Raw genomic sequence first — 26,913 nt, 5'->3', positions numbered from 1 at the left:
AATAAACTTAGCATCCCCAAGTCCACTTACACTAGAGCCTTCAACATCAAAGGCACCTTCAACAAAACCAGAAGCTAAAAAAAATATTGAGCCTGCAAACCGTTCTCAGGCGACTGAGCCTGGAACTAGGAAGTTGGTTGTAATCCCTCCTAATTCGTGTCAATATTTGAGAGGGAGACTACTGAAAGGAAAACCGATCAAGTAACAATTCAGAAATTTAATTTTAGCTATGAAAGAAATGTATCTTCCTTTAGATTAGATGTACCTATTGAACATTTTAAATATTATCTTGAGTAACGATTTTTGGCCCCCTGGGGCATTTGTGCGGGAATTTGAATATAGGCGGAATAAGAGTGTTCCACAATTAGCAAAGATCCCTCTTAATACCATTTAGTCAAAAAACTGAACGTACAATCTGCTTTAGATATATTTTTCCAAATTGTATAGGCTTAAACACCAAATTAACTGAACTGCTTTTAAAATCATTTAACTTATGTTACGATACAATTGCTTTTACTGAAACTTGGCTGAAACCGCATGTCTTTAATTCAGAGATCCTCTTTAATGACTACCAGATATATAGGTGGAGTTCTACTTGCTGTAGACTCTTCAATGCCATCTGAAGAGATTAGCGTACCCACCATCGATACAATTGAGCTCTTATGCATACGCACTCAGCTAGCAAATTGCCACATTTACTTAGCCATATTTCGTATCCCGCCATATTCTGAACTGTCCGTTTATATGCATCACATTTCATTGCTAAAACTGTAAATTCGATGTTAAAGCCTTCCGATTCCATTATTGTCTTAGGTGACTTCAATATGCCGCACACTTCATGGTACATCTCTGACTGTAATATCGTACCATATCCGTCAAAGTCTTCCAGCAATACAACTCCAGTTATCGCTTTGACTTTGCGAAGACCAATTTCAAATACTTTAATCGTGATCTACCTCGAATAGTGTGGCCAATATTAAATGCTAGCGTAGAGCATAGCCCACAATACCACTTACTCTCTTTTGGAAAAGTACGTACCTAAGCGGATTTGTGTACATTCCGATACAAGGCAAGTATGGTTTACTAAAGAGCTGAAAATTAAAAAAAATAAAAAGTCTCGGTCGTGCAAGTTGTTCAAAAAACGGGTTTATATAGCTATTACTAACAGAACTCTATTCTACGCTGTAAGTATTGTCAGTTGAACAAAAAGTGTTACAAAGCTTATCTTTGCAAAACGAAAAGAAATGTAATTTGCAATCCGAAAGCATTTTACGGATACGTAAACTCTAAACGCTGGGTGAAAGGGTTTCTATCATCCATGACATTCCAAGATAATATTTCCAGCGATGATCAAAAGATTGCCGGCTTATTTGCGGAATTTTTCAAATCAAATTACTCTATTGAGACCAACGTTTCGCCTAATGAATACCCATATCATCTTGATACATGTAATACAATTAGAGCGCCATATATATCTTCAGAAGATGTATTATCTTATTTAAGAACGACACACTTTCTTAAAAAATGTGCTGCAAACATCTATCAGCCGCTAAAAGATTTATTTAATTTATCTTTAATATATAGCGTTTTCCCAACAATGCGGAAGGAATCTTTTCTTATCCCGCTTCATAAAAATGGAAGCAGGTAGAAAACTACCGGGGAATAGCAAAGTTATCTGCTATCCCTAAGTTAGTTGGGGCTATTGTTACCCACCACCTAACGTTCTCTTTTTCCCCCATAATTGCAAGCTCACAACATGGATTCTGTAAGGGTAAATCAACTATCACCAATTTACTGGAATTTACCATTCACGTTTCTAATGCATTTACAGAAAGCCTTCACACCGACATAATTTACACCGATTTCAGTAAAGCTTTCGACAAAGTATCACACCCATTACGTATTTATAAGCTCGGTCAACTTGGTTTTCAACCCCGACTTATATGTTGGATTCCTTCGTATCTCTGTAATCGTACGCAAAAAGTAATCTTTAAAACTACACTTTCTAGGGTCATCAATGTTTCTTCTGATGTTCCTCAGGACAGCCTCTTGGTTCGATTCTGTTCTTGTTGTTCATAAACGATTTATCCAATACAATAAATAATGAAAAATCTTGATGTACGCTGACAATGTAAAACTTTTCAAATCATATGCGTTTGGTGAGGAACATTCCTTGCTTCAAACGGATTTAAATAACATGGTTACCTGGTGCAATGTAAATTATATGCCGCTCAATCTTAAAAAATGTAAAGTTATGTGTTTTTCTCGGAGAATTTCGCCGCCAGCGTCATATATAATTATCAGCTATAGTCTAGAAATTGTAAATAATTTCGTTGACTTGGGAGTTATGATAGATACCAAACTTAGTTTCAACCTTCATATTTATGCTACAGTGAATAAAGGCAAAGGTGTTTTTGCATTCGTTAAACGGTGGTCAAAAGAATAACGTAACTAAAGCACTTTTTACAACATTAGTTAGGCCAATATTAGAATATGGCTCAGTAATCTGGAATCCGCGTTATCAAGTCCATGCAGACAGTCTCGAATCAATACAAAAAGAATTTTTACTATTTGCCTTAAGAAATTTTCAGTGGGACCCTTTATATAATATTCTACCTTATACTAATCGATTAAAGCTTATCAATCTTGCAACTCTTGCTAGTCGAATGGAAATGCTTGGTGTAATATTTATGACAAAACTTTTAAATGGATCGATTTCAAGCCCATTATTTCTGAATGAATTGAGCTTTTGTGTTCTCTCGGACTTCGAGACACTTCAAACCTCTCCTGCTGAAACAATGTAGAACGAATTTCGAAATAAATGAACCTTTCGGTGTTTATGCCAAGATTATAACTCTCACTCAAACACATTTGATAGTTCGGACTTAGCCTGCTTTCATTGGGCCACTTGAGCGCACTGCCACAACGTCCATTACAAAAAACAAAAAAAAAAAAAGATTGTGGCCTCTTTTGCAGTAAATACTACATTGAAACCATGATCTGTTTTTTTCGAAACTGAGAGTAGATCTGATGGCAGGTCAGGAACGTAGAGCGTATCATCAAATTTTGCTGTGATGCCTTCTGACGTGATGAGTTTCACATTACCATTTCCATGTATTTTCGTTGACTCGTTGTTAGCCAAATGTAAAACATTTATGTCCGATGGCCCAAGTCCTCTAAATTTTTCCTTTTTGCCACACATATGCGAAGATGCACCTAAATGTAGACATCATCGCTCGAGCTATGCATCACATGTATTGTGACTTCTGCAGATCTTGTTGATTCGTTGCATTTCAAGCCATTCTCCTTAACCTTTTCGCTCGTTGGCCTTGTGACCTATTTTTCCGCAGTAATGACAGGCATATTTAAACTTTCCTCTACCTTGCTTTATTCTCTGGTTCTGTGAATTTTTGTGGACCAACATTGCATTGGGGGTGTTCTCACTATGATTGCGTTTACTTGCTTCGTATTCTTCCAGCAGCTTTACCTAAATTCTAAATGACTCCTACTCTCCAGGAATGCTGTACAACAACAAGACTGTTAGAATTTCATTAATTATTTCGAGTTCCATTTCTTGAATCTTGTCTACGAAAAAATGTTTCACGTGGCCTCGCATATCTTGGTCATTCTTCATTTTTAGTAATTTAAGAGGCTTCAATAACATTGCCTTACGAGTTGGTCCTTTGGATTAATATATGTTATCAAGCTTGTCCCATATATCCTTTAAAGTGATACAATTTCTTATTTGCTTCATTTCGGTAGTGTCCCATCCGGCAACTTTTTCAGGGGAGAAGTTGATTTTGAACACGTACCATTCACGTATTTCCAGGCAGCATTCTTTGTTAGAAGGGCCTCAATCTGGAACTTCCACGTATCGAAATTCTCTTTACCCAATGGCTCAATTTTCACGGCTGTGTAGCTCATCCTAAATCGCACGTATGTAGGTATTTATTAGTTACTTATACGGCGCAGTTGAAGCTTTCTGGGTCCATAACCTATTGTGATGATATTCAGCAACAAATTTATTTGAATGTGAAAAAATCTTGACATACATTTTTTAAATAGTTTATGTAAGCAATTCTTACTGAGAATATTACATATAAAATAACAAATAACAAAGTTTATTATTCCATTTGCTAAAATCCAACACCTCACTTTTCTTTAGTGTATCCTTTAAACCCTTTACCATGTATATTCATACATATAACACGCGTTACCAACCCTTGATTTTTTATAAAATTAGGGAAATCAGTAGTATTTTTTACTTACGAGCATGTAACGCTACAAGAAAAATTTATTTCCTTACCTCTTTGATGGTGCGTAGCAAACAAGTTAGTAAAATATCGTAGCCACAAGCTTAGGCGCTCTTCATGTCGAAAGAAATAAAATAATTAAAAAAAAAATTTTAATTTAAACGGTTTTATTGAAAACATTACTTACATAAAATAACAATAATACGAAAAGCTAGAAAATAATTAGGTAGGTCCTAGGTACTAGTCATCACACTCCTTATCAATCTAGGGCGTTGATCAGACAATTAAATAAAAGCGTTGGGCGCGTGAAATTTCTAAAAATGTGAGGCGTAGCATAACCTGATTAAGGTTCAGTTGGTTTTACTTATGATTATCAATAGAAATATGACGCGTCCAACGCTTTTATTTAATTGTCTGATCAACGCCCTAGGTTGATAAGGAGTGTGATGACTAGTACCTAGGACTTACCTAATTATTTTCTAGCTTTTCGTATTATTATTATTTCATGTAAGTATTGTTTTCAATAAAACCGTTTAACTTAACATTTTTTTTTTAATTATTTTATTTTCAAGTTTTTAGTCTTTATTTAATTGCCTATTATTTCTCATTCTATTTAGTTCATTTAGTGACTCATTATTACAAGGACTCTTTCCTGACAATTTGTTACAACCTAAGTCCTCAATACATAATCCTTCCAAAGACTTTACTCGACTCTGCGCCACGTATGCTTGTCCCTCCTCCAACTCCAAAATATTTTGATGTCACTTCTACTGGACTGTATGCAATATTTGTTCCAAATATGAGCCAAATCGGGCATCATAGGTCGCTTTCTATTCATGTATGTATTATGTGTTCCAAATATGGACCACAAATACGACTTTTGTGAATATCTCGATCCTTGCGCCACCTAGCGTCGATTTTTTTTTGATAGGTCCCTTTCTATTCTTGTATATATTATGTGTTCCAAGTATGAGCCAAATCGGACCACAAATGCGAATTTTGCGAATATCTCGATCCATGCGCCACCTAGCGACGATTTTTTTCACAGGTCGATTTTTATTCTTGCATGTATTATGTGTTCCAAATATGAGCCAAATCGGCCACAAATGCGAATTTTGTGAATATCTCGATCCTTGCGCCACCTAGCGGCGATTTTTTTCACAGGTCGATTTCTATTCTTGCATGTAAATATTATGTGTTCCACATATGAGCCAAATCGGACCACAAATGCGAATTTTGCGAATATCTCGATCCATGCGCCACCTAGCGACGATTTTTTTTCACAGGTCGATTTCTATTCTTGCATGTATTATGTGCTCCAAATATGAGCCAAATCGGCCACAAATGCGAATCTTGTGAATATCTCGATCCTTGCGCCACCTAGCGGCGATTTTTTTCTTATTATTGCATTGTCGTCGGGTTCTGAACTATATTCCAAGTTTCAACCTTGTAGCTTATCGGGAAGTTACTTAAATTTCAATTACAAGATTCGTTCACAACGGCCGCGCGGCCTGCCTGTCAACTCAAGCTAAATAAAACCGTTTAAAAAGGCAGTCCGTCAATTGTGTGTGCCTATTTTGAGACGCATAACGTTGTTCTCCTTGTGACATTTTATCATGTTTCGTCGGCCTGAAGCTGTTTACAGCCCCTGTGTCAGAACTTTATACTACCTATTTTAATGACCCGAACCTTAACTAAAATATTAAGAACTAGGCTGGAGTGTTTAAGCACAATTGACTTTTCCCAAAAATCTTTTAATATCTAGGGTATATATAGAGCTCGCATACGTTCATTTGTATACTATAAATAAACTCTTTCAATTTGTGTATTTTAAGTAATTCGTTTTTTCTTTTGATTGTTCTTCCAGAAAAATTGCAATTTTAAAGGAAATTTCGAAGCTCTGAATCCCCAAAATGGCTAAAAAATTTTCTAGATTGAACTTGCAGAAATTCTAACTAACTCAATTTATGCACGTAATCTTCTTTGTTTTTACAGGTATCCTCCATAAATAGAGTTTTACGAAATTTGGCTTCACAAAAGGAGCAGCAGGTACAGCAGCAAAGCGAATCGGTGTACGAAAAGCTGCGTATGTTTAATGGACAGCCAGGTGCTTGGACGTGGTACCCCAGTAATACAACACCGGCCCATCTGGCCTTACCACCTCAGCCAACACCAACGCATTTATCCGGGCAACTCGTACGCGATGATTTGCTTAAACGTGGTAAGTTAAATTATATAGGAATAACAAATCCAACTATGTTTAACTGGTGAAATCAGTAGTTTCGCATTAGTCGTTTTTAAAACCGATTTAAAAAAACCCAACAGAAGTATGTATAGTTAAAATTTTCTTAAAGAAGCAAGCTCAAGTCTAAGCAAAATGGTGCCTCTTGCTAAACCAATTTGGTGGTCGATTTGGGAAAAATACTGTGGTATTTCTCTCAAAAGGCGTGGTAGAATTTTTAAAACCATATGAAAATATTATTTCCAAAAGCAAAAAAACATAAAAAAAATATATAATTATCGTAGCGTTAACCGCCCCCAGCCCGATACAATCTTGAAATCAGTTCCGAGACAGTCCAAAAAATAATCTTTAATGAGTCCCGAAAAAGATTCGACATTAATTTCTAAATTCTCCAGTGTTACTTAAAAAATATATCTTCTAAATGATTCTCGAACAGTCCCGAAATGCCTCTAAAAACATTCGCGTATTGGTCCAAAATAGTCACGAAATGATCTCGGCGATATTATTATGAAAGCAACCAACGAAATTTCAAAATCATCTTGCAATAGTCCTGAAACGATCCAGAAATAACGGGAATGATGATAAACCATCCCAAAAAAGTTTCAATCCCGAATCAATCCAGTGGCGAAGTGAGGGGGGCTACTCACAGGGGCGCGCCAAACGGTCCGCAAAGCAGATCTTCCGGGATAATTTGTATTTTTATTATAACTGATTTCTGGATAAAATTTGCTATACTAAAAAATGCATGCATATATTCGAAACACTTGCGACAGGTTGTGGAATAATTGAAAGCATAAATATTTTTTTCCCACGTCCAACGTTATGATGGGAAATATTAAAAAATGCTTTAACAAAAACTGTCAAACGTGAATCTGAAATACGATGGAGCGCCAGAATAGTAGAAAACTTGGAACAATTAACAGAGCATACAAGTTATTTTTTGTTTTTGAGCTCATGGCCGGATTAAATAAAACACTTAATTTTTTATTTAATTTGTTTTATTATTCGTCAATATTTTGACTTCACTCTGAAGTAATCATCAGGACTGACTGCAAAAAACAATACGTAATTTTAATACCAATATATACAAATAAAAACATTCATTAACGCATCAACACCACCTACATCTTCAAATGCGCTTTCAAGACTAACATTTAACATAGCAATTATAAAAAGAAACAGCGACTAAAAATCTAAACAAAGGAAAAGCCGCAATTGTAAGCAAAAAACTTTAAAAACAACAATATATTAGACGGCGAATAGTACATCGATACATATATATTTGGAATTATAGTGTTGCTGTGACACGAAGACGAAAACTTTTATGTTTGTGTAGGTCTGTAAAAATGCATCACGAGCTTTTGTTGTTTTTTTATAAGGTTGCGGTAGACGTGAGAACAATTCGCGATGTCAGTTTTGAAATTCATTCTCTTATTATTAGGGGTGTCCACTATATGAAGCATTTCTAATGTGAAGCGTTTGTTGTAATTTTTCTCTTTTTCTAAAATGGTTACATTATCAAAGTCTGGCTAATGTCCTGTTTCTTGGCAGTGGGATGCTAAACTCCGCCCCTTAACCTAACCATGTCCCTAGCCTGTCAAGTCTGTCACAGTCGCCTCACATCCACGTCCCCCATATTGCACTCGTGCAACACACACATCAATTTAAGGTTTTTAGCCGCACATTCTGAGATAGACTCAACCCATTAAATTAATAAAGGTGGTAGTTTGAATTTCTTTCAAAAACGTTATAAATTCTGTACTTTTATTTAGCAAAAAAAATCCAACTAAAAAGCAATAAAACAAAAAAATCCAAACTTTCAAAAATATTATTTGCAATCTTCTGCCAACGTTCGTATAACTAAATTGTGGAATAAATAACTCCAATATTGAATAATGGAAAAATGGCCTTTATTAAAATACTTCACAATCACACTTATACTTTGCAACGAATAGCTTGCTTAGTAACCAAACTGATTGATAGCTCAAATGAAACTCACTTTCATAATACTGCTATTGCTCGCTAGATAGCGTCTTAATCGAAACTGATTATAGCGCCTCTACCGCTGGTGCTTTTATACTCTGTGATTTCCTCGTGGCATCTTCTAGGCGCTTCCAGAATTTGCTTAGTTGCCGTCATATAATTATAACTACAGATGCACGTAAATAGCTTCTCATATGCGTGTATTTGTGAGCGACACTTCAACAATTACAATTGCATACTTTTGGGAGCATCTCTTCTCTGCTGCGTGTACGTACATATGTGTAGACTTAATGTTTTATTCGTTTATGTAGATACATAATGATTGATCTATGGATGTGCATGCAAGGCGCACCTTAGCATCGGCTTAGAGATGGCAGCACCGCTTAGTTTTGCTAATATTCGTAACAATATATTAGTGTTTCCAACCCTACGTTGCGTTCATATATAGATAGATATATACATAGAAGATACTGTGAAAAACTTAGGAAGCTTAAAGAAAGCTATTTATTTATTGGCAAAAAAGATTGACCTAAAAACTTTAAATAAAGAGGAAAGAAAATAAAAAATGGATCAAATTGGATCGAAATATATATAATACAAAAACAATTTTGCATAAAAACGGGACTCAAAATTAATAAAATGTTCAACTGAAAATCACTGAATACGTAGTGTACCTGATTATCAGGCTGCCACTATAGCCCAACCGATTATCACCAAACATTTTTGAATATAAAGATGTTGCATGCGCGAACTTTAGTGGAAAGCAGCGGAGCTTCACAAAATTCTAGTAGGTCACTTCCACCACACCAAAAACTTTAACACAATTTTTAACAAAATTTAAGCACACAATACACTGATTGGATTTTTAGAGAGTAAAATTTAAATTTCTGAACACATTAGCTGAATAAAAAGTGTAAAAATAATTGTTAAATAACAAATACAGACAGTGGTAGTTTAACAAATTCTGCTATGGTAAGTGGTGAATGTGACCAACTAGAGGTTTGTGAAGCTTGCTTCACACTATTTTTCGTCCCAGCAATATCTCTATGTTAATATTGTCTCTGTTATCACCCTCTTCTGGCTTCCAATAAGTTTTCCCTTTTTTTTTTTGTTTTGTGAACAGATATATGTATATGTTTAAAGTATGTGTACCTACGTAATATCAATAGCTCTAACTTCTAACACTTACCGATCAATCCCGCGACGAAGGCGCCTGCGTCGAAGAGAGAGTGTGGCTGCAAAGCTGAGAAGGCCTAACCTACATACAGAGAGAATATTAACATAGAGACATTGCAGGGACGAAAAATAATGTGAAGCAAGCTTCACAACAGGGATGCACCTTAACGTTAAGATAATCGTTTATCAAAAAATTTCCACCGTTTCCGTTGAAACACTTCGAAATATTATCGATAAAGAAATTATCAAGATAAATTGTATCTCGTTTTTAACCGAAACGAAAAGCTTTCGTTAACGTTAAAAACGTTAACAAAAAATTGATACTTTGTGTTTGAATTGTGCTGGCAATGCTATAGCCATGGTTGAGCCGTAAGGTGGTAACAGCGAGCGGACCTGCACACACAAACTCCATGTAATTTGTTTGTGTAATTCGTTGGTGGTAATGTCCAAAATACTCTGAGAAATGTTCGTAATGTCAAAATTCATGGGAAAAGTTGCAATCAGCTTGGCTAATGCTTTCACCTTTAATGACTCCGCCATCAATCAGTTTTGCCAGCATAGTTTGATTTCGTTTTGATATGGCAGAAAACGAAACATAATCATTTCGTTAATTTGACGTTCTTAACGTTAATAAACGAAACGAAATGACTTTGTTTCGTTTATTAACTTTAATTATCGTAACGAAATGATATCTATTTATCTATTTATTTATTTATTTAATCTTGAAATTGTTACATTTCTTACAGACTAATTACAAATGTAGGCAAATACCAACTAACTTAACTGGTCATTAAGTAGCATTTTAAACCTATTCTCACAAAAGGAGAAATCCAAAACTGAAGATTTCGGAAGCAAATTAAACTCTTTAAGAGCTCTGACAACAGGAGCATTGGCAGCATAATTAGTCCTCGCCAGCCCCACATAAAATGTGGCATGATTCCTTAAACAAATATTAGGAATAACAAAGAAAATACGGTCAAGTAAAAAGGGGCAGTCCACCACCCCAGATATCAAATTGAAAATGAAAGTTAGAGATAAGAAAGTTCTCCTACAATTTAGTGTCTTAAGACCGATAAGCAAACATCTAGACTCATAGGCGGGAACCGGAAGTTCAAAATGAAGGGGTCGCAGAGCATACTTAATAAAGATTTTCTGAACTCTCTCCAATCGACTAATATGACAGGAATAATACGGACGCCAAATAAAAGCAGCATATTCTAGTTTCGAGCGTACCAGTGAAGTAAAGAGTGTCTTTAAAGTATACGGATCGGAGAAATCTTAACTGAAACGTCTGACAAAAGCCAGCATAGAGTACGACTTAGCTATGGTATAGTTAAGATGGCTATGAAAAGTAAACTTGGAATCAAAAACCACCCCAAGATCAGTGATTTTAGAAACAATGTCTAGTTGTGAGCCACCAATAAAATATGAAGTAGAGATAAGAGTACGGGACTTGGAATAGGAGACATGGGAGCATTTTTTTAATATTTAAGGGAAGCATATTTTTCTGACACCAAGCTAAAACATTGTCAAGATCACTCTGAAGTTTCGTCGAGTCAGAGGAACACGTTATTTTGCTAAAAATCTTCATGTCATCAGCATACAAGAGAAATTTTGAATATTTAAAACAAGTAGTAATATCATTGATGAACATCACAAAAAGAATCGGACCCAATATACTTCCCTGAGGAACCCCAGAGGAGGCAATAAAAGAATACGAGGACACCCCATCAACTACAACTTCACATGATCTATTAGAAAGATACGATTTAGTCCAATTTAAAAAATTTGAGTGAAAACCAAAACTTTTTAACTTTGATAACAAAATACGATGGTTAACTTTATCAAACGCTTTCGAAAAATCAGTATACACTGTGTCAACTTGGGCGCGGTTACTAAAGGCTTCAATGCAGTATTCGGAGAAAACTGCTAAATTAGAAGTGGTTGATCTCCCAGACATGAATCCATGCTGATCAACAGAGATGAGACGATGAATGGAGAAAAGAATTTTATTTTTCACTATGCATTCAAAAAGTTTTGAGACAGTGGAAATTTTAGAAATAGGGCGATAATTGGAAATATCGTTTTTATTGCCAGATTTAAAAACTGGCGTGATAAAGGAGATTTTTCATGCATCAATGAAGACGCCTTGCTCAAGGGATTTATTGAAAAGCAGCCAGATCGGGTAGGCGAGAGCTGCGCAGTTTTTAAAAAGGTGAGACGACAACCCATCGACATCAGTCTGTGACGACATCTTGATTTGACGAATCCCAAGTTCAATATCATCTAACGAGAGTTCAAGAGCCCCAAAGTTTAGTGAAAAACCACTAGCATCCAAGGCACTAAAAAAACCACCACTACTCAAGACAGGGTCAGCCTCGAAATTCGTGCTGAAAAAATCTGCAAAAAGATTTGCAGCATCTAAAGCCGAATCCGCTTGTGTATCTTTGTAAAATACAGCAGAGGGAATACTAGAACACGATCTCTTTGACTTCACATAACGCCAAAAAGCCTTCGGATTCACTTTAATATCGTCTTCAAATTTACTTATATAATTCCGCTTCAAAACTTTGCTCAATGACTTAAATTCTTTCAAATATTTTAAATACAATTCCTTGGAAGTAGGAGACCTAGATTTTTTAAATTTTTTGAAAAACTTGTTTCGCAAATTCTTCAGTTTTTTCAACTCTTTTGTGAACCAAGGAATTTTGTAAACCTTTTTTCTTACACTCGGAATATGTTCACAACAAATGCAATTTAAATTATTCTTAAAAATATTAAAACAACTGGTAACTTCAACCTCAGCAAATAGCGAATCCCAATCAATAGACTCAATTGCCGCATTAACAGCATCAACATCGTAATTTTTAAAACAAAACTTGGAAAGCGAATCTTCTACGTAAGAATTAAACTCATAAAATTCCAAATGAAGAACAAGCGGTACATGATGGGGACCAGGAGTGGACAAAGGGTCTAGACATTCCTGGAGGCAACAATTCATATTATCACTTAAAAATATGAGATCTAATATTCTAATAAGACTGTTATTAAAACTGTTAATCTGACTAAGGTCACATCTTGAGAAGCCGTCAATCAAATAGGTTTCAGCAAACGCATTTGAAGACATAGGAAGAAGCCCCCGACTATTATCAAAAGTAGACCATTCTAGATTACTGAGGTTGAAATCGCCAAAAACGCAAACATTTTCATGACTAGATTCTAAGGCTAAAATATTATCAACATGCTCTTTATAAAGTAAATCGCTAATAGTAGGCGGTCCATAAGAAACACAAATTAAAAGTTTAGAAACTCCATGTACAGAAACGCAAAGCATATCTAACAGAGAATGAGCATTCGGCAATGGCACCATAGTCGCTCGATATTTTCGCCGAATCGCAACTAAAACGCCTCCTCCTCTAGACAGACCAGTTTTTAATGCATCGCGATCTTTTCGAAAAACGCAGAATAAATTTTCATCGAAAAATTCACCATCCATAAAAGTGTCATTTAGCCAGGTCTCGACAATAACAAAGATGTCAAAATCCAAGTTTGAACTCATCCTATATAGTGAGTCAGACTTGGTTCTTAGGCCTGATACGTTTTGAAAATAAATTTTAAGATCCTTGTAAGAATGAATATTAGCTACATCCCGTGTCGAGGTTTGTATAGAAATGTTTAAACGGTTCCTTGTACCATCTGACCCAACCGATTGCCATTGGACATCGGTTTGACCTCGTCGTTTTTTGAACGAAAATTAAAAGGACGCACGGCAATGTTTGAAGGCCATAAGTCAGGCACCAATAGCTTAGGTAGTACACTTTCCTCAACACCAAATTTAAAATTAATATAACGCAGAGAATTGGGATCCACGCCAATCTTCACCAACGGAAAACAAACGATGGAGTTAACATCAATACCAGTATGTTGAGAAATATGAAGTTTTATTTTATCGGATGTGACCGAGGCAGAGAAAGGCGAAATATGCAACCACTTCCTTTTAGAAACAGCACTTAAGTCACTATTAATGCCCGACCCAACAACTAAAGGTGGCGCTAGCAAGCGCGAATTAATTTTATTACCATAATTGGGGGAGGGTCTAATGTTATCATTGGCAGCATTATTGTTGCTTACAGCATTATTCGGAATTGAACTAGTACCTGTGGTACCTGCATCAGAATTATCATTACTGGGACTGGGTCTAATGTTAACATTAGCAATGCCAGCATTATTGTTGCTTTCACCACTATCCGGCAATAAACTAGTACTTGTCGTACCTGCATCAGCATTATCATTGTTAGAAGCGCTTTCTTTGTTATGTTGAGTTTTATTTCTTCGTTTCAATTTTTTTTATTTTGCACTGTCTTCCATTCGTTTTGATTACCAACAACTGCAGGAGACGAAGTAGACGAAGAAGATTGCAAAGCAACGGCGTTAGAAATTGGCGTCACAGTTGAAACATTGTTAACAACAGCAGCATCATTAGGCAACAACAACCACGCTGGTTGAGCAGCAGTACAAATACTAGCTCGGTTCGTTGGTTAAGCATGCCTGCTTCACAAAAACCTCTAGTACGTCACATTCACCACTTACCACAGCAGAATTTGTTAAACTATCACTGTCTGTATTTGTTATTTAAAAATTATTTTTACACTCTTTATTCAGCTAATGTGTTCAGAAATTTAAATTTTACTATCTAAAACCCCAATCAGTGTATTTGTGTGCTTAAATTTTGTTAAAAATTGTGTTAAAGTTTTTGGTGTGGTGGAAGTGACCTACTAGAATTTTGTGAAGCTCCGCTGCTTTCCACTGAAGTTCGCGCACGCAACAACTTTATATTCAAAAAATTTTGGCTGCAGTGAACTTTTTCATCTTCCCTGTGTTGATATTCTCACAAATGACATGGATTATTTAGTGAAATCTAACATTCCTTTTTATACTCAGTTGAGCAGAGCTCACATAGTATATTAACTTTGATTGGATAACGGTTAGCTGTACAGGTATAAAGGAATCGAGATAGATATAGACTTCCATATATCAAAATCATCAGGATCGAAAAAAAATTTGATTGAGATATGTCCGTCCGTCCGTCCGTTAACACGATAACTTGAGTAAATTTCTTGATGAAATTCGGTACGTAGGTTCCTGAGCACTCATCTCAGATCGCTATTTAAAATGAACGATATCGGACTATAACCACGCCCAATTTTTCGATATCGAAAATTTCGAAAAACAGAAAAAGTGCGATAATTCATTACCAAAGACGGATAAAGCGATGAAACTTGGTAGGTGAGTTGAAATTATGACGCAGAATAGAAAATTAGTAAAATTTTGGACAATGGGCGTGGCACCGCCCACTTTTAAAAGAAGGTAATTTAAGATTTTTGCAAGCTGTAATTTGGCAGTCGTTGAAGATATCATGATGAAATTTGGCAGGAACGTTACTATATGAATGCTTAATAAAAATTAGAAAAATCGGAGAACGCCCACTTTAAAAAACAATTTTTTTTTAAGTAAAATTTTAACAAAAAATTTAATATCTTTACAGCATATAAGTAAATTATGTCAACATTCAATTCCAGTAATGAAATGGTGCAACAAAATACTAAAATAAAAGAAAATTACAAAATGGGCGTGGCTCCGCCCTTTTTCATTTAATTTGTCTAGGATACTTTTAATGCCATAAGTCTAACAAAAATTTACCAATCCATGTGAAATTTGGTAGGGACATAGATTCTAGGACGATAACTTCTTTCTGTGAAAAAGGGCGAAATCGGTTGAAGCCACGCTCAGTTTTTATACACAGTCGACCGTCTGTCCTTCCGCTCGGCCGTTAACACGATAACTTGAGCAAAAATCGATATATCTTTACTAAACTCAGTTCACGTACCTACCCGAACTCACTTTGAATTGGTATAAAAAATGGCCGTAATCCGACAATGACCACGCATACTTTTTCGATATCGAAAATTACGAAAAATGAAAAAAATGCCATAATTCTATACCAAATACGAAAAAAGAAATGAAACATGGTAACTGGATTGGTTTATTGACCCAAAATATAACTGTAGAAAAAAACTTTGTAAAATGGGTGTAATACCTACCTTATTAAGTAGAAGAAAATGAAAAAGATCTGCAGGGCGAAATAAAAAACCCTTGAAATCTTGGCAGGAATACTGTTCATGGTATTACATATATAAATAAATTGGCGGTACCCGACAGATGATGTTCTGGGCCACCCTGGGCCACATTTTGGTCGATATCTGGAAAACGCCTTCACATATACAACTACCACCAATCCCTTTTAAAACCCTCACTAATACCTTTAATTCGATACCCATATTGTACAAACGCATTCAAGAGTCACCCCTGGTCCACCTTTCTGGCGATATCTCGAAAAGGCGTCCACCAATAGAACTAAGACCCACACCCTTTTAAAATACTCATTAACACCTTTCATTTGATACCCATATCGTACAAACATATTCTAGAGTCACCCCTGGTCCACCTTTATGGCGATATCTCGAAAAGGCGCCCACCTATAGAACTAAGGCCCACTCCCTTTTAAAATACTCATTAACGCCTTTCGTTTGATACCCATATTGTACAAACGCATTCTAGAATCACTCCTCCTCCACCCTTATGGAAATATTTCGAAAAGACGACCACCTATACAACTACCACCACTCCCTTTTAAAACCCTCATTAATACCTTTAATTTGATATCCATATCGTACAAACACATTCTAGAGTCACCCCTGGTCCACCTATAGAACTAAGACCCACACCCTTTTAAAATACTCATTAACACCTTTCATTTGATACCCATATCGTACAAACATATTCTATAGTCACCCCTGGTCCACCTTTATGGCGATATCTCGAACAGGCGACCATCTATAGAACGAAGGCCCACTCCCTTTTAAAATACTCATTAACGCCTTTCGTTTGATACCCATATTGTACAAACGCATTCTAGAATCACTCCTCCTTCACCCTTATGGAAATATCTCGAAAAGACGACCACCTATACAACTACCACCACTCCCTTTTAAAAGCCTCATTAATACCTTTAATTTGATACCCATATCGTACAAACACATTCTAGAGTCAACCCTGATCCACCTTTATGGCGATATCCCTAAATGGCGTCCACCTATAGAACTATGGCCCACTCCCTCATAAAATACTCTTTAATGCCTTTCATTTGATACCCATGTCATACAAACACATTCCAGGGTTACCCTCGGTTCATTTTCCCACATGGTTATTTTCCCTTATGTTGTCTCTCAACTGAGTATGTAATGTTCGGTTACACCCGAACTTAACCTTCCTTACTTGTTATTGTAAAGCTTATGAGAGAGCGCGTCGCAGTTCTTTTCGCTCACCACCCCGTTAATCTTGACAATAATTCTAATCAACAGTATCATGCAAATGCTAATAACAACAAGTAAGGAAAGCTAAGTTCGGGTGTAACCGAACATTACATACTCAGCTGAGAGACAAAATAAGGGAAAATCACCATTTAGCAAAATGAACCTAGGGTAACCCTGGAATGTGTTTGTATGACATGTGTATCAAATGAAAGGTGTTAATGATTATTTAAAACGTAGTGGACCTTAGTTCTATAGGTGGACGCCTTTTCGAGATATCGCAATAAGGGTGGACCAGGGGTGACTCTAGAATGTGTTTGTACGATATGGGTATCAAATTAAAAGTAGTAATGAGTGTTTTAAAATGGAGTAGCCCTTAGTTGTATATGTGAAGGCGTTTTCGAGATATCGAACAAACTGTGGACCAGGGTGACCCAGAACATCTTCTGTCGGGTACCGCTAATTTATTTATATATGTCATACCACGAACAGTATTCCTGTCAAGATTCCAAGGGCTTTTGATTTCGCCCTGCAGAACTTTTTCATTTTCTTCTACTTAATTTGGAAGGTTCCACACCTATTTTACAAAGTTTTTTTCTTAAGTTATATTTTGCGTCTATAAACCAATCCAATTACCATGTTTTATTCCTTTTTTCGTATTTGGTATAGAATTATGGCATTTTTTTTTATTTTTCGAAAAAGTGGGCGTGGTCATAGTCGAATTTCGGCCATATTTTATACCAAGATAAAGTGACTTCAGATAAGTACGTGAACTAAATTTAGTTAAGATATATCGTTTTTTGCGCAAGTTATCGTGTTAACGACCGAGCGGAAGGACAGACGGTCGACTGTGTATAAAAACTGGGCGTGGCTTCAACCGATTTCGTCCACAGAAAACAGTTATCGTCATAGGATCTATATCTCTACCAAATTTTACAAGGATTGGTAAATTTTTGTTCGACTTGTGGTATTAAAAGTATTATAGACGTATTAAATGAAAAAGGGCGGAGTTACGCCCATTATGAAATTTTCTTTTATCTTTGTATTTTGTTGCACCATATCATTACTGGAATCGAATGTTGACATAATTTACCTTTATACTGTAAAGATATAAAATTTTTTGTTAAAATTTGACTTAAAAAATTTTTTTTTAAGTGGGCGTGTTCGTTATCCGATTTCGCTAATTTTTATTTAGCACACATATAGTAAAAGAAGTAACGTGCCTACCAAATTTCTTCATGATATCTTCAACGACTGCCAAATTACAGCTTGCAAAACTTTTAAATTACCTTCTTTTAAAAGTGGGTGGTGCCACGCCCATTGTCCAAAATGTTTCTAATTTTCTAGTTTGCGTCATAAGGTCAATGCACCTACCAAGTTTTATCGCTTTATCCGTCTTTGGTAATGAATTATCGCACTTTTTCCGTTTTTCGAAATTTTCGATATCGAAAAAGTGGGCGTGGTTGTAATCCGATTTCGTTTATTTTAAATAGCGATCTGAGATAAGCGCCCAGGAAGCTACATACCAAATTTCATCAAGATACCTCAAAATTTACTCAAGTTGTCGTGTTTACAGACGGACGGACAGACGGAAGGACATGGCTAAATGAATTTTTTTTTTCACCTAGATCATTTTGATATATAGAAGTCTATATCTATATCGATTAGTTTATGCCGTAACGGATTACCGTTATGCGAACAAAGTTAATATACTCTGTGAGCTCTGCTCAGCTGAGTATAAAAACAATAAAAACGAACAATGTGTGTGCAGTGGGCAAGAACATGATTTAAAATCAACGTTGAGTTGGCGGCCGCCGTGGTGTGATGGTAGCGTGCTCCGCCTATCACACCGTATGCCCTGGGTTCAACTCCCGGGCAAAGCAACATCAAATTTTTAGATATAAGGTTTTTCAATTTGAAGAAAATTTTTCTAAGCGGGGTCGCCCCTCGGCAGTGACTGGCAAGCGCTCCGAGTGTATTTCTGCCATGAAAAGCTCTCAGTGAAAACTCATCTGCCTTGCAGATGCCGTTCGGAGTCGGCATAAAACATGTAGGTCCCGTCCGGCAAATTTGTAGGGAAAATCAAGAGGAGCACGACGCAAATTGGAAGAGAAGCTCGGCCTTAGATCCCTTCGGAGGTTATCGCGCCTTACATTTATTTTTATTTTTTATGATGAAAATAGTGTGTGACAATAACGATGTTGTGCTAAAGACATTAAAGACATTAAAGCTGACTTTGTTTTTATGAAAACATTTTTGCCGTTGCCTTGCTCTCGCTTTCAATCGTGTGATGATGCGGGGTATGGTGTTGTTAAGAGCATTTTAGCCAACGATGTTCGTGAGACTTTTGTTGCTGCTAACAATTCTGCAGAGAAAATGTCGATCGAAGCCAGTAGTAAATCCAACGATGCAGGGAAAATCTCTGTCGATAATTTTAATGACCCAAGTAGTGGTTTGAATAATTTTTCTGATGTTGCTAATTCTGCGCCTGTTGCGGCTGACGTGGAAAACAACAAATAAGCGCAAGAATAGGAAAAAGCAAAATAGACAAATGTTGACAAATGTGAACAAAGAAACGAATGTAAGCAAACAAAATAAACCAATGTAAATTGTTGTTGGTACAAGTTCAAACGTTGATTTGGCTGTAGTACAACGTAATGTTGTGAGGCACATTATATGGTGGTATATCTTTTCATTTTTGAATACTGTCACTGAAGAAAATATTCTGAATTACCTTGCCGAACATATTTCTATCGATAAAAACCAACTGTCTTGCTTTAAATTAATAAAGAAATGTGTGGATCCGCATACCTTAAAATGGGTAAATTTTAAACTTGGCGTGCCTGAAGAGATTGCTGACACTATTTTAAAATCAGAAGCCTGGCCTGTGAACGTCAAAGTGCAGCCTTTTGGTTCCGTTCGTGCAAAACGGGATTCCTGATGATGTTGCAGCTATTTTAATGGTATAATTAAGAATATTTAGGATCTCCTTTTCTTGCTATCGCAATGTAACACGCTTTTATTAGAACAATTAGGACTGTGATATAAACTGTAAGGTTTAATAATTTAGGTGTAAAGTTTTAATGTTAAAAATATATAATTATGTACAATATAGAATTCTTTTGTCGCAGACGAAAAAGCCTAATTATCGTTAAAGCTTACAATGAACTTATAAAGTGTTGTATTTCTTTAGAGTCAATTTATTGTTTACTTTTTAGTTAATTTTATTAACCAATAATAAAAGCTTATTTTTAAAAAAGTTTTTTTTTCTTTAATTTTATTTTTTACTTTTTAGTTCATTTTATTAACAAGTAATAGAAGCTTGTTCTTAGAAAAGCCTTTTTCTTAAATTTAATTTAAAAAGGAATTTTTTTAAATTTTTAGTAGGGTAAAATATTGTTTAAATTAGTTACGTAATCTTTACTTAGTTATTTGTAACGTTTCTCATTCTATCCATTTCTTTTAATGCATCAACTTACTTTTTAGTTAATTTTATTAGCCAATAATAAAAGCTTATTTTTAAAAAAGTTTTTTTTCTTTAATTTTATTTTTTTCTTTAATTTTATTATATCATAATCCGAATATATTGGGGCATATTCATAATCGAAATAAAATGTGACTAAGTTAGTTGAAGCATTTTTGACAGAGAGCACATATAAAATTATGTCAAACAGTGTTAAATAACTTAACTTTGCCTATGCCGCGTTCAGTTTACAACTACTTATTGCAGATCTCTCATCTGTGGGTTAAATCTGTTTTAAAATAAAATTCTACTTTCGCTTAGCTAAAATTCCATCGCCAAAAATCTGTAAAACAAAATCAAGTGCGCAGAAAAGTATGCAACACTTACCGGCAACACCACACGGCTGTTGTTTGCAAGGTTGCATTCCTTTGAGGAAGACTCAACCATCACCATCTGGATTAACAGTCATGAGCCTGGACATTCGTGCAATTTTAGTGATGTAAATTGCATGGCGCCAGCGCCAATGCGGTGCCAGCTCAATGTTAGCTCATTGACGAAATGACTCCAATCGAATATTTGACGTTACTTAGTAGTGAGTGCGTAGTACATTTCACTTGCGCTATTGAGTGAAACGACTTTTGTGTGTCAGGCACGAGTTTGGTGTTATTGGCGCTACTGGCAATGATGACACTGAGCTGATGGCGGTAGCGCTGGTAGTTCAGCTTTTGAGTTGTATATTTTAAATTTAATGCACAATTAATATGGGTGTGTTTGAGCGGCCAAATAATAACAGTAGTATTGCTAAAGTCCTGCTAAGTTGATGGAATGTCGCTAATTTCCTAGCGATTATCAATAGATTGTCAATATTTCGTTCAACGGGCACGCGTAATTGGCACATCTGCTCAAATTTTCCAAGTTTTTCCATTCTTGATTTAACTTAAGCTGTTATGCCAATATTTTTCTGCCAGTTTTTTTCAAATACGTAATTTTTCCAAAAGCAAAATAAATTACAGAAAAGATTACAGAGTTAAACAGCCTTAAAAATTCAGCTATGTTGGTTATACACAGAAATACAACAGAGGGTTGTGTCTCCGCTTTTCGCAAGCATTGAGATTCACCACGCGTGACACGCGTGATTCACCACGTCCAAATATCACAATCCACGGATAGGTACCGGCGGGTTTGTATGGGACTTAGGCTGTTATGCCAAAGTAAATACAAATCTTTACGGATAACTGTGTTATCGATTAATATAACGAATTCTAACAAAGTAATGTTGCATTGTCATCGGAGTTATACATGTGTGCAAAATTTCAGCTCAATCGGACACCGGGAAGTGTATCAAATTTAACTTGCAAGATTCCATTACAGACAACAAAAGTGAAACTAAATAAAAGCTTATAAAAATGTATAAAAATTAATAAAACTAAGTAGAACGTACAAAAAGGTACTTATATTGAATTGTCAATATTTATTAATAATTAATTAATTAATATTAAATTATAAATATTAATATGTATGTTCAAAGGAACTTAATAATACTAACTAAAACGTATTAAAAGACACTTTAACTTTGCGGTATATTGTTTTTATTATGTGCCCAAAAAGTAGCATGGACTTTTCCTTTTGCATTCACTGTTGATTTTAGTGAGTGACAAGCGAAAGCAAACGATCGTGATCGCACATCGTTAGTGTCTGTGTGAAAATACGAACTCAAATTGCACAATGTGCAACTTTTGTCCGGCTCTGATAACAGTATGCCACTGAACTCGTTTTTAAGCCAAGTTTTAGCAGCAACAACAGCAACCAAACAAATAGAACGAATCGTAGCTGACGTAATTTTTATAATCAAAATGATAACAACAACAATGAAAGACTGTATAATAATAGAAATCCGCCTGCAGAGCCTATGGAAATAGGAGTCAATGAAAATGAACAAAATTTTCAATTAGACGATCTAAGAAATTAACCTGTATAACAATAAACACTAACGTAAGAAAACTTAAGTTCCCACCAGCAAAAAGTTTCATTACTGAAAAATATCAGCGAGTCTGTAATAGGCTGCGGGCCAAAGCACGAGGTAAACTCGAATTAAACGGCAAATATTTTTGTACTTGTTCTTCTATAGAAATTTTAATGCTCGATTCAAAGGAAACATCAAAGTTCCCAACTGAATGACCCATATTCCATTTAAAATATTCCCAGAAATACGTTGGACTGATTTACCCATACCTCTCGGTAAGCGAGTTGCTCAGTTGTACATCTTCTTGGAGGATCGACTGATTGATTCATTTCCCCAGTTACGCGAGTTATTCAGTTTTTAGCTTTCTACGAACTTTCAGGCGGTGACACGTGTTTGTTTTTGTTTCTAGTGCCCGTTACTCGTGTAACTGCGGAGCCGAACGTGGGCGTGCTTCAATTTTTGGTTTTATTCTTTAGTACGATTTCAGAGTGCATTAGAAGTGGAAGCAAATAAAAGTTGAATGTTAACTGGAATATTATTAAAAGGTGAATTAAAAAAGTTACTTAATTTATTAATTGTGAAGTGTTGAGTGAATAAAAATTAAGGTATGTATAGTAAATGTCATGAAAGGCGTTTGATAAACGCAGAAAAAAAGAAAATTATTAGAAATGATAATTTAAATCAAAACAATGACGAACCTAATGAGTTGAATGTCGAGAACTGTAGTTCAGAAAATTCTAACGAACGTGAAGGCAGCTTGACAGTAGATTTACAACAATGGGCTGTGAGTAACAATATAACACGTGCAGCTTTTAATGGTTTATTGAGGGTTTTCAATAAGTGGCATTTGCATGTTCCAACTTGCTCCGATTCATTGATTACCAGGCAGGCCACCCTTATCGGAAATGTTTTACCCGAGACATATTTACACATAGGGATAGAAAATAAATTGCGTAGAATCAGTGATGTTATTAAAAACAAAGAGACAGTATTGTTGGACATTGGTATTGACGGCGTTCCCTTGAACAAAAGCTCAGGACAATCGATGTGGCCCATTTTAGGAAAGATTTTCCCTGACTTAAATACTGAGGTTATGTTATTTGGGGTTTATTTAGGCACCAGAAAACCATCTAGCGTAGATAATTATTTAAAAGATTTTGCGTCTGAATTATCAAATTTACTAAAAAACGGGTTGAATATAAATGGAAAAATCCTTGAAATAAAAATCAGAGCTTTTATTTGTGATTTTCCTGCAAAAGCATTTTTGTGTCAAACCTTGGAGCACAATGCCTTGGAAGGATGCGAAACGAAAAAATAATAGAACAATTTATAGCACATTAAAATCATCACCACGGACTGACGAAGGTTTTTTATTAAGAACGTACGAAAATTATAAACATTTGACTGATGAAAGCTCTGTACTAGAAGATCTAGGTATAAAAATGGTGACACAATTTCCCCTAGACGTGATACACATGGTTAAATTGGGTGTTGTCAAGAAAATAATTCTTTGCATATGGAATTGGAAAACAAACTTTCCGAAACTTAATAAAAGAGAAAAGGAGAATTTGTCAAGTAAAATGCTTTCTTTAAAGTATTTCGTTCCTAGTGAATTTGCTTGCAAACCCAGATGTTTTGAAGAAATAAAGCGAAGGAAGGCTGTAGAGTTCCGAAAATTTATACTCTATACGGGCATTTTTGTCCTAAAAGATTCTGTTGACGCAAATGTAGGCGCTGCATATAGGCTCCTTTTAACAGAAGCAAAATATCGGGCAAATATCGGTGTTGCTCAAGATATTGTGCAATAATTTGTTAATCTCTTTCCCGTTATTTATCTCGAAGAGCAGTTATCTTTTAATGTCCATTCTCTCCTTCATTTGACAGAATGTGTACAAGAAATAGGATTTGTAAACTTTTTCACGGCATATAGTTTTGAAAACTATTTACAAAAATTGAAAAAATGTATAAGAAAACCTACTCAAATTCTCGAGCATATAAATAACAAAGACCAACACTGTGAAACTATTAGAAAAGAAAAATTTATGGGTCCCAAAATTAATAAATTGGGTACGTTAAAACATACATTTCGACCTATTACACTTTAAAAACAAAACAGCCTGACAATATTTGTTTTGCTGGTGGTAGTCCACTTAAAATTATTCGCTTTTCAAGAGAAAAAATGAAGTTTTTGTTATAGGTAAAATATTTACTAACTGCAAAGCATTTTTTGAGAGGCCTTTAAATTCGCTAACTGATTTAGGCATTTTTATTTCTGATAATGCACGTATTGAAAATGAAGAAATGATCAACGTAAAACAGGTCGATTATAAATTTTTTTACGTTCCAATTAATGATAAGGAATATTTATTTATTCCCATTTTGCATACAGTTTAAGAATCAGAAGCACAAACCTCAAAGATGTCGGACTGCATATTTACACCAGTTTTTAGATGCAATGCCACACTAAATGACGAAACCATTTCTCCAGGCCCGGACAATATACAAATGTAGTTGAACAATATAAAAAAGCAAATAAGTACAGCAACGGAAAAATTAGATGGTTATTATAAAAATAAATCATATTTTTAATTTGTATAATTTTAAACCATTTTTGGGAATTGCAGCCTTAATTAACATCCAGGAAAAAAATAATTTGCTTATGCAAAGGGTTCTGGAGAAAGTGGAGAAGAAAGTAAACTTTCCAGTTCTTGATGTGAGGAGTCTCGATGAAATTGAAAACCATGTTGCGAAAAATAAAGATGTATATGTGAGTATGAAATTGCGCTAATATGGTTTTAAATTTTTTTTTTAGTAATTTATTGTGCATATTTTTTAACCAGGTTTCCAATATTAGCAACATTATTGGGCAAGTTGGCATTGTAAATGGCATCAAAAAAATCCTCAGTGACAAAACCATGGCCCAGATTAATTATGATGGATTGCAAGACAAAATCCCGTTTAAAAAAATTTACCCATTCGAAATTTTTGATACATATGTTTTATTATTTATTTTGTTTTATTTTTCAGAAGCAATACAAACTGAAGGGTTCACCAGACAGGAGTATGAACGGGACCTTAGAAGATCATTCAAAATGGGGAAAAATCGATACCATAAGGCAAACTCCTTCAAAAAATCAAAAACTGCAAAAGCAACAAAATAATTTTGATAAACTTTATTTAATAGGCAAATATGTTATTATATTTTATTATATTACTTTATTTAACGATGTAAAATGAACTGAAGGTAGTTTCTTCATTTTTGACGATAATTATTTTAATATTTAAGTATATTAATTTAATTTAATTAAAGTATTTTACTATTTAAGTATATTAATAATTTAAAATGAATTGAAGTTAGTTTCTTCTTGTTTGACTGTAATTGTATTAATGTTTAAGTATATTAAAATTAAATATATTATACTTACATTAAAAGAAATAGATAAGCATGCATTTACTATCCTTTATAACTGGGTGTACAGACGAGTAATACATATAACTGACCGCTTCATATTTTCTGGTATATAATTGATTCTTCATATTTCTTGGTATATGGGATGGTATTGCATAAAATTGATCAACCCATAGTCATGAGTATATGAGCACGTAATACGTGCAAATGATCACTACAAGGAATGGGTATGCGAGCAAGTATAAAGGTCAGACAGTAAGTTCATATTCTTGGGTATATGTTTAGTTAAGGCGCGAGCCTGACCCACCATCACCTTTGAATATCCGAGTCGGTTATGTACACCATTGAAAAACTCATATTCTTAGGTATGCGATTTGGTAAGATATGAATTTCCTAGGACATCGCTGTGTTAAATTTCAGCAAAGAATAAAGCGGCATTACCATCACTTTTACTCCTTTCCTAGTGATTACCATTTGCTTCTGGGTTTATAATAGATACAGGTGCAGAATTCAGTATATATGCAATCCCAAATGGAAAATAAAATCACATCCAATCACTTTACACGTAATTAATAGAGATGTAACAACGGACATTCAATATAGCTTTCCATTGTTTCAACAATTTAATAAGCCAAATTTTTACGTAAATTTTTTAGAATTTGTATTTCACAGGTATTTTGATGGTCTGATAGGAAATAATATATTGCTTAGCTTAAGTTGTAAAATAGACTACGAACATAGAGTTTTAATAACAAAAGATGCAATAATACCGATTTATTTTAGCGAAGAAGAAGAATTGGCAGTAGAAGATTATCTGAATATTGAGACTTTGAAAATATTGATTAATGAAGAAGAAATTATGGAAGACTCGTTACCTAATATGTTTCCTTCACATTTAAATTCAAAAGACGAAGAATTTTATTTTAAAAATAGTTTTAAGTAAATTTAAAGATATTTTTTGTAAAGATGGCGAAAGTTTACCTTTTAGTATTGAAATTCGTCATCGAATCATAACAAAAACTGACAGTCCTATATATAGCAAACTGTAAAAATA

General features: G+C 35.0%; 2 protein-coding genes across 2 annotated transcripts in view; both read left to right on the top strand.

Moving 5' to 3' along the window:
* The first annotated feature begins 5,869 nt into the window (after positions 1–5,869).
* Positions 5,870–26,913, top strand: part of toy (twin of eyeless) — a 1,118,401-nt gene continuing 1,097,357 nt past the window's right edge. The window contains exons 1-2 of the mRNA XM_067758321.1: positions 5,870–5,905; positions 6,249–6,474. Coding sequence (XP_067614422.1) covers positions 5,870–5,905; positions 6,249–6,474 — 262 coding nt within the window. The remainder of the gene's footprint in view (positions 5,906–6,248; positions 6,475–26,913) is intronic.
* On the top strand, positions 23,058–25,611 carry LOC137234717 (uncharacterized). The gene is made up of 3 exons (XM_067758177.1): positions 23,058–23,113; positions 25,097–25,217; positions 25,291–25,611. The coding sequence occupies exons 1-3, from the start codon at positions 23,058–23,060 to the stop codon at positions 25,609–25,611; spliced, it is 498 nt and encodes a 165-aa protein (XP_067614278.1).

Source organism: Eurosta solidaginis, chromosome X, assembly GCF_040869045.1.
Source record: "Eurosta solidaginis isolate ZX-2024a chromosome X, ASM4086904v1, whole genome shotgun sequence".
Lineage (NCBI taxonomy): Eukaryota > Metazoa > Arthropoda > Insecta > Diptera > Tephritidae > Eurosta > Eurosta solidaginis.
This window is presented reverse-complemented; position numbering and strand designations above follow the sequence as displayed.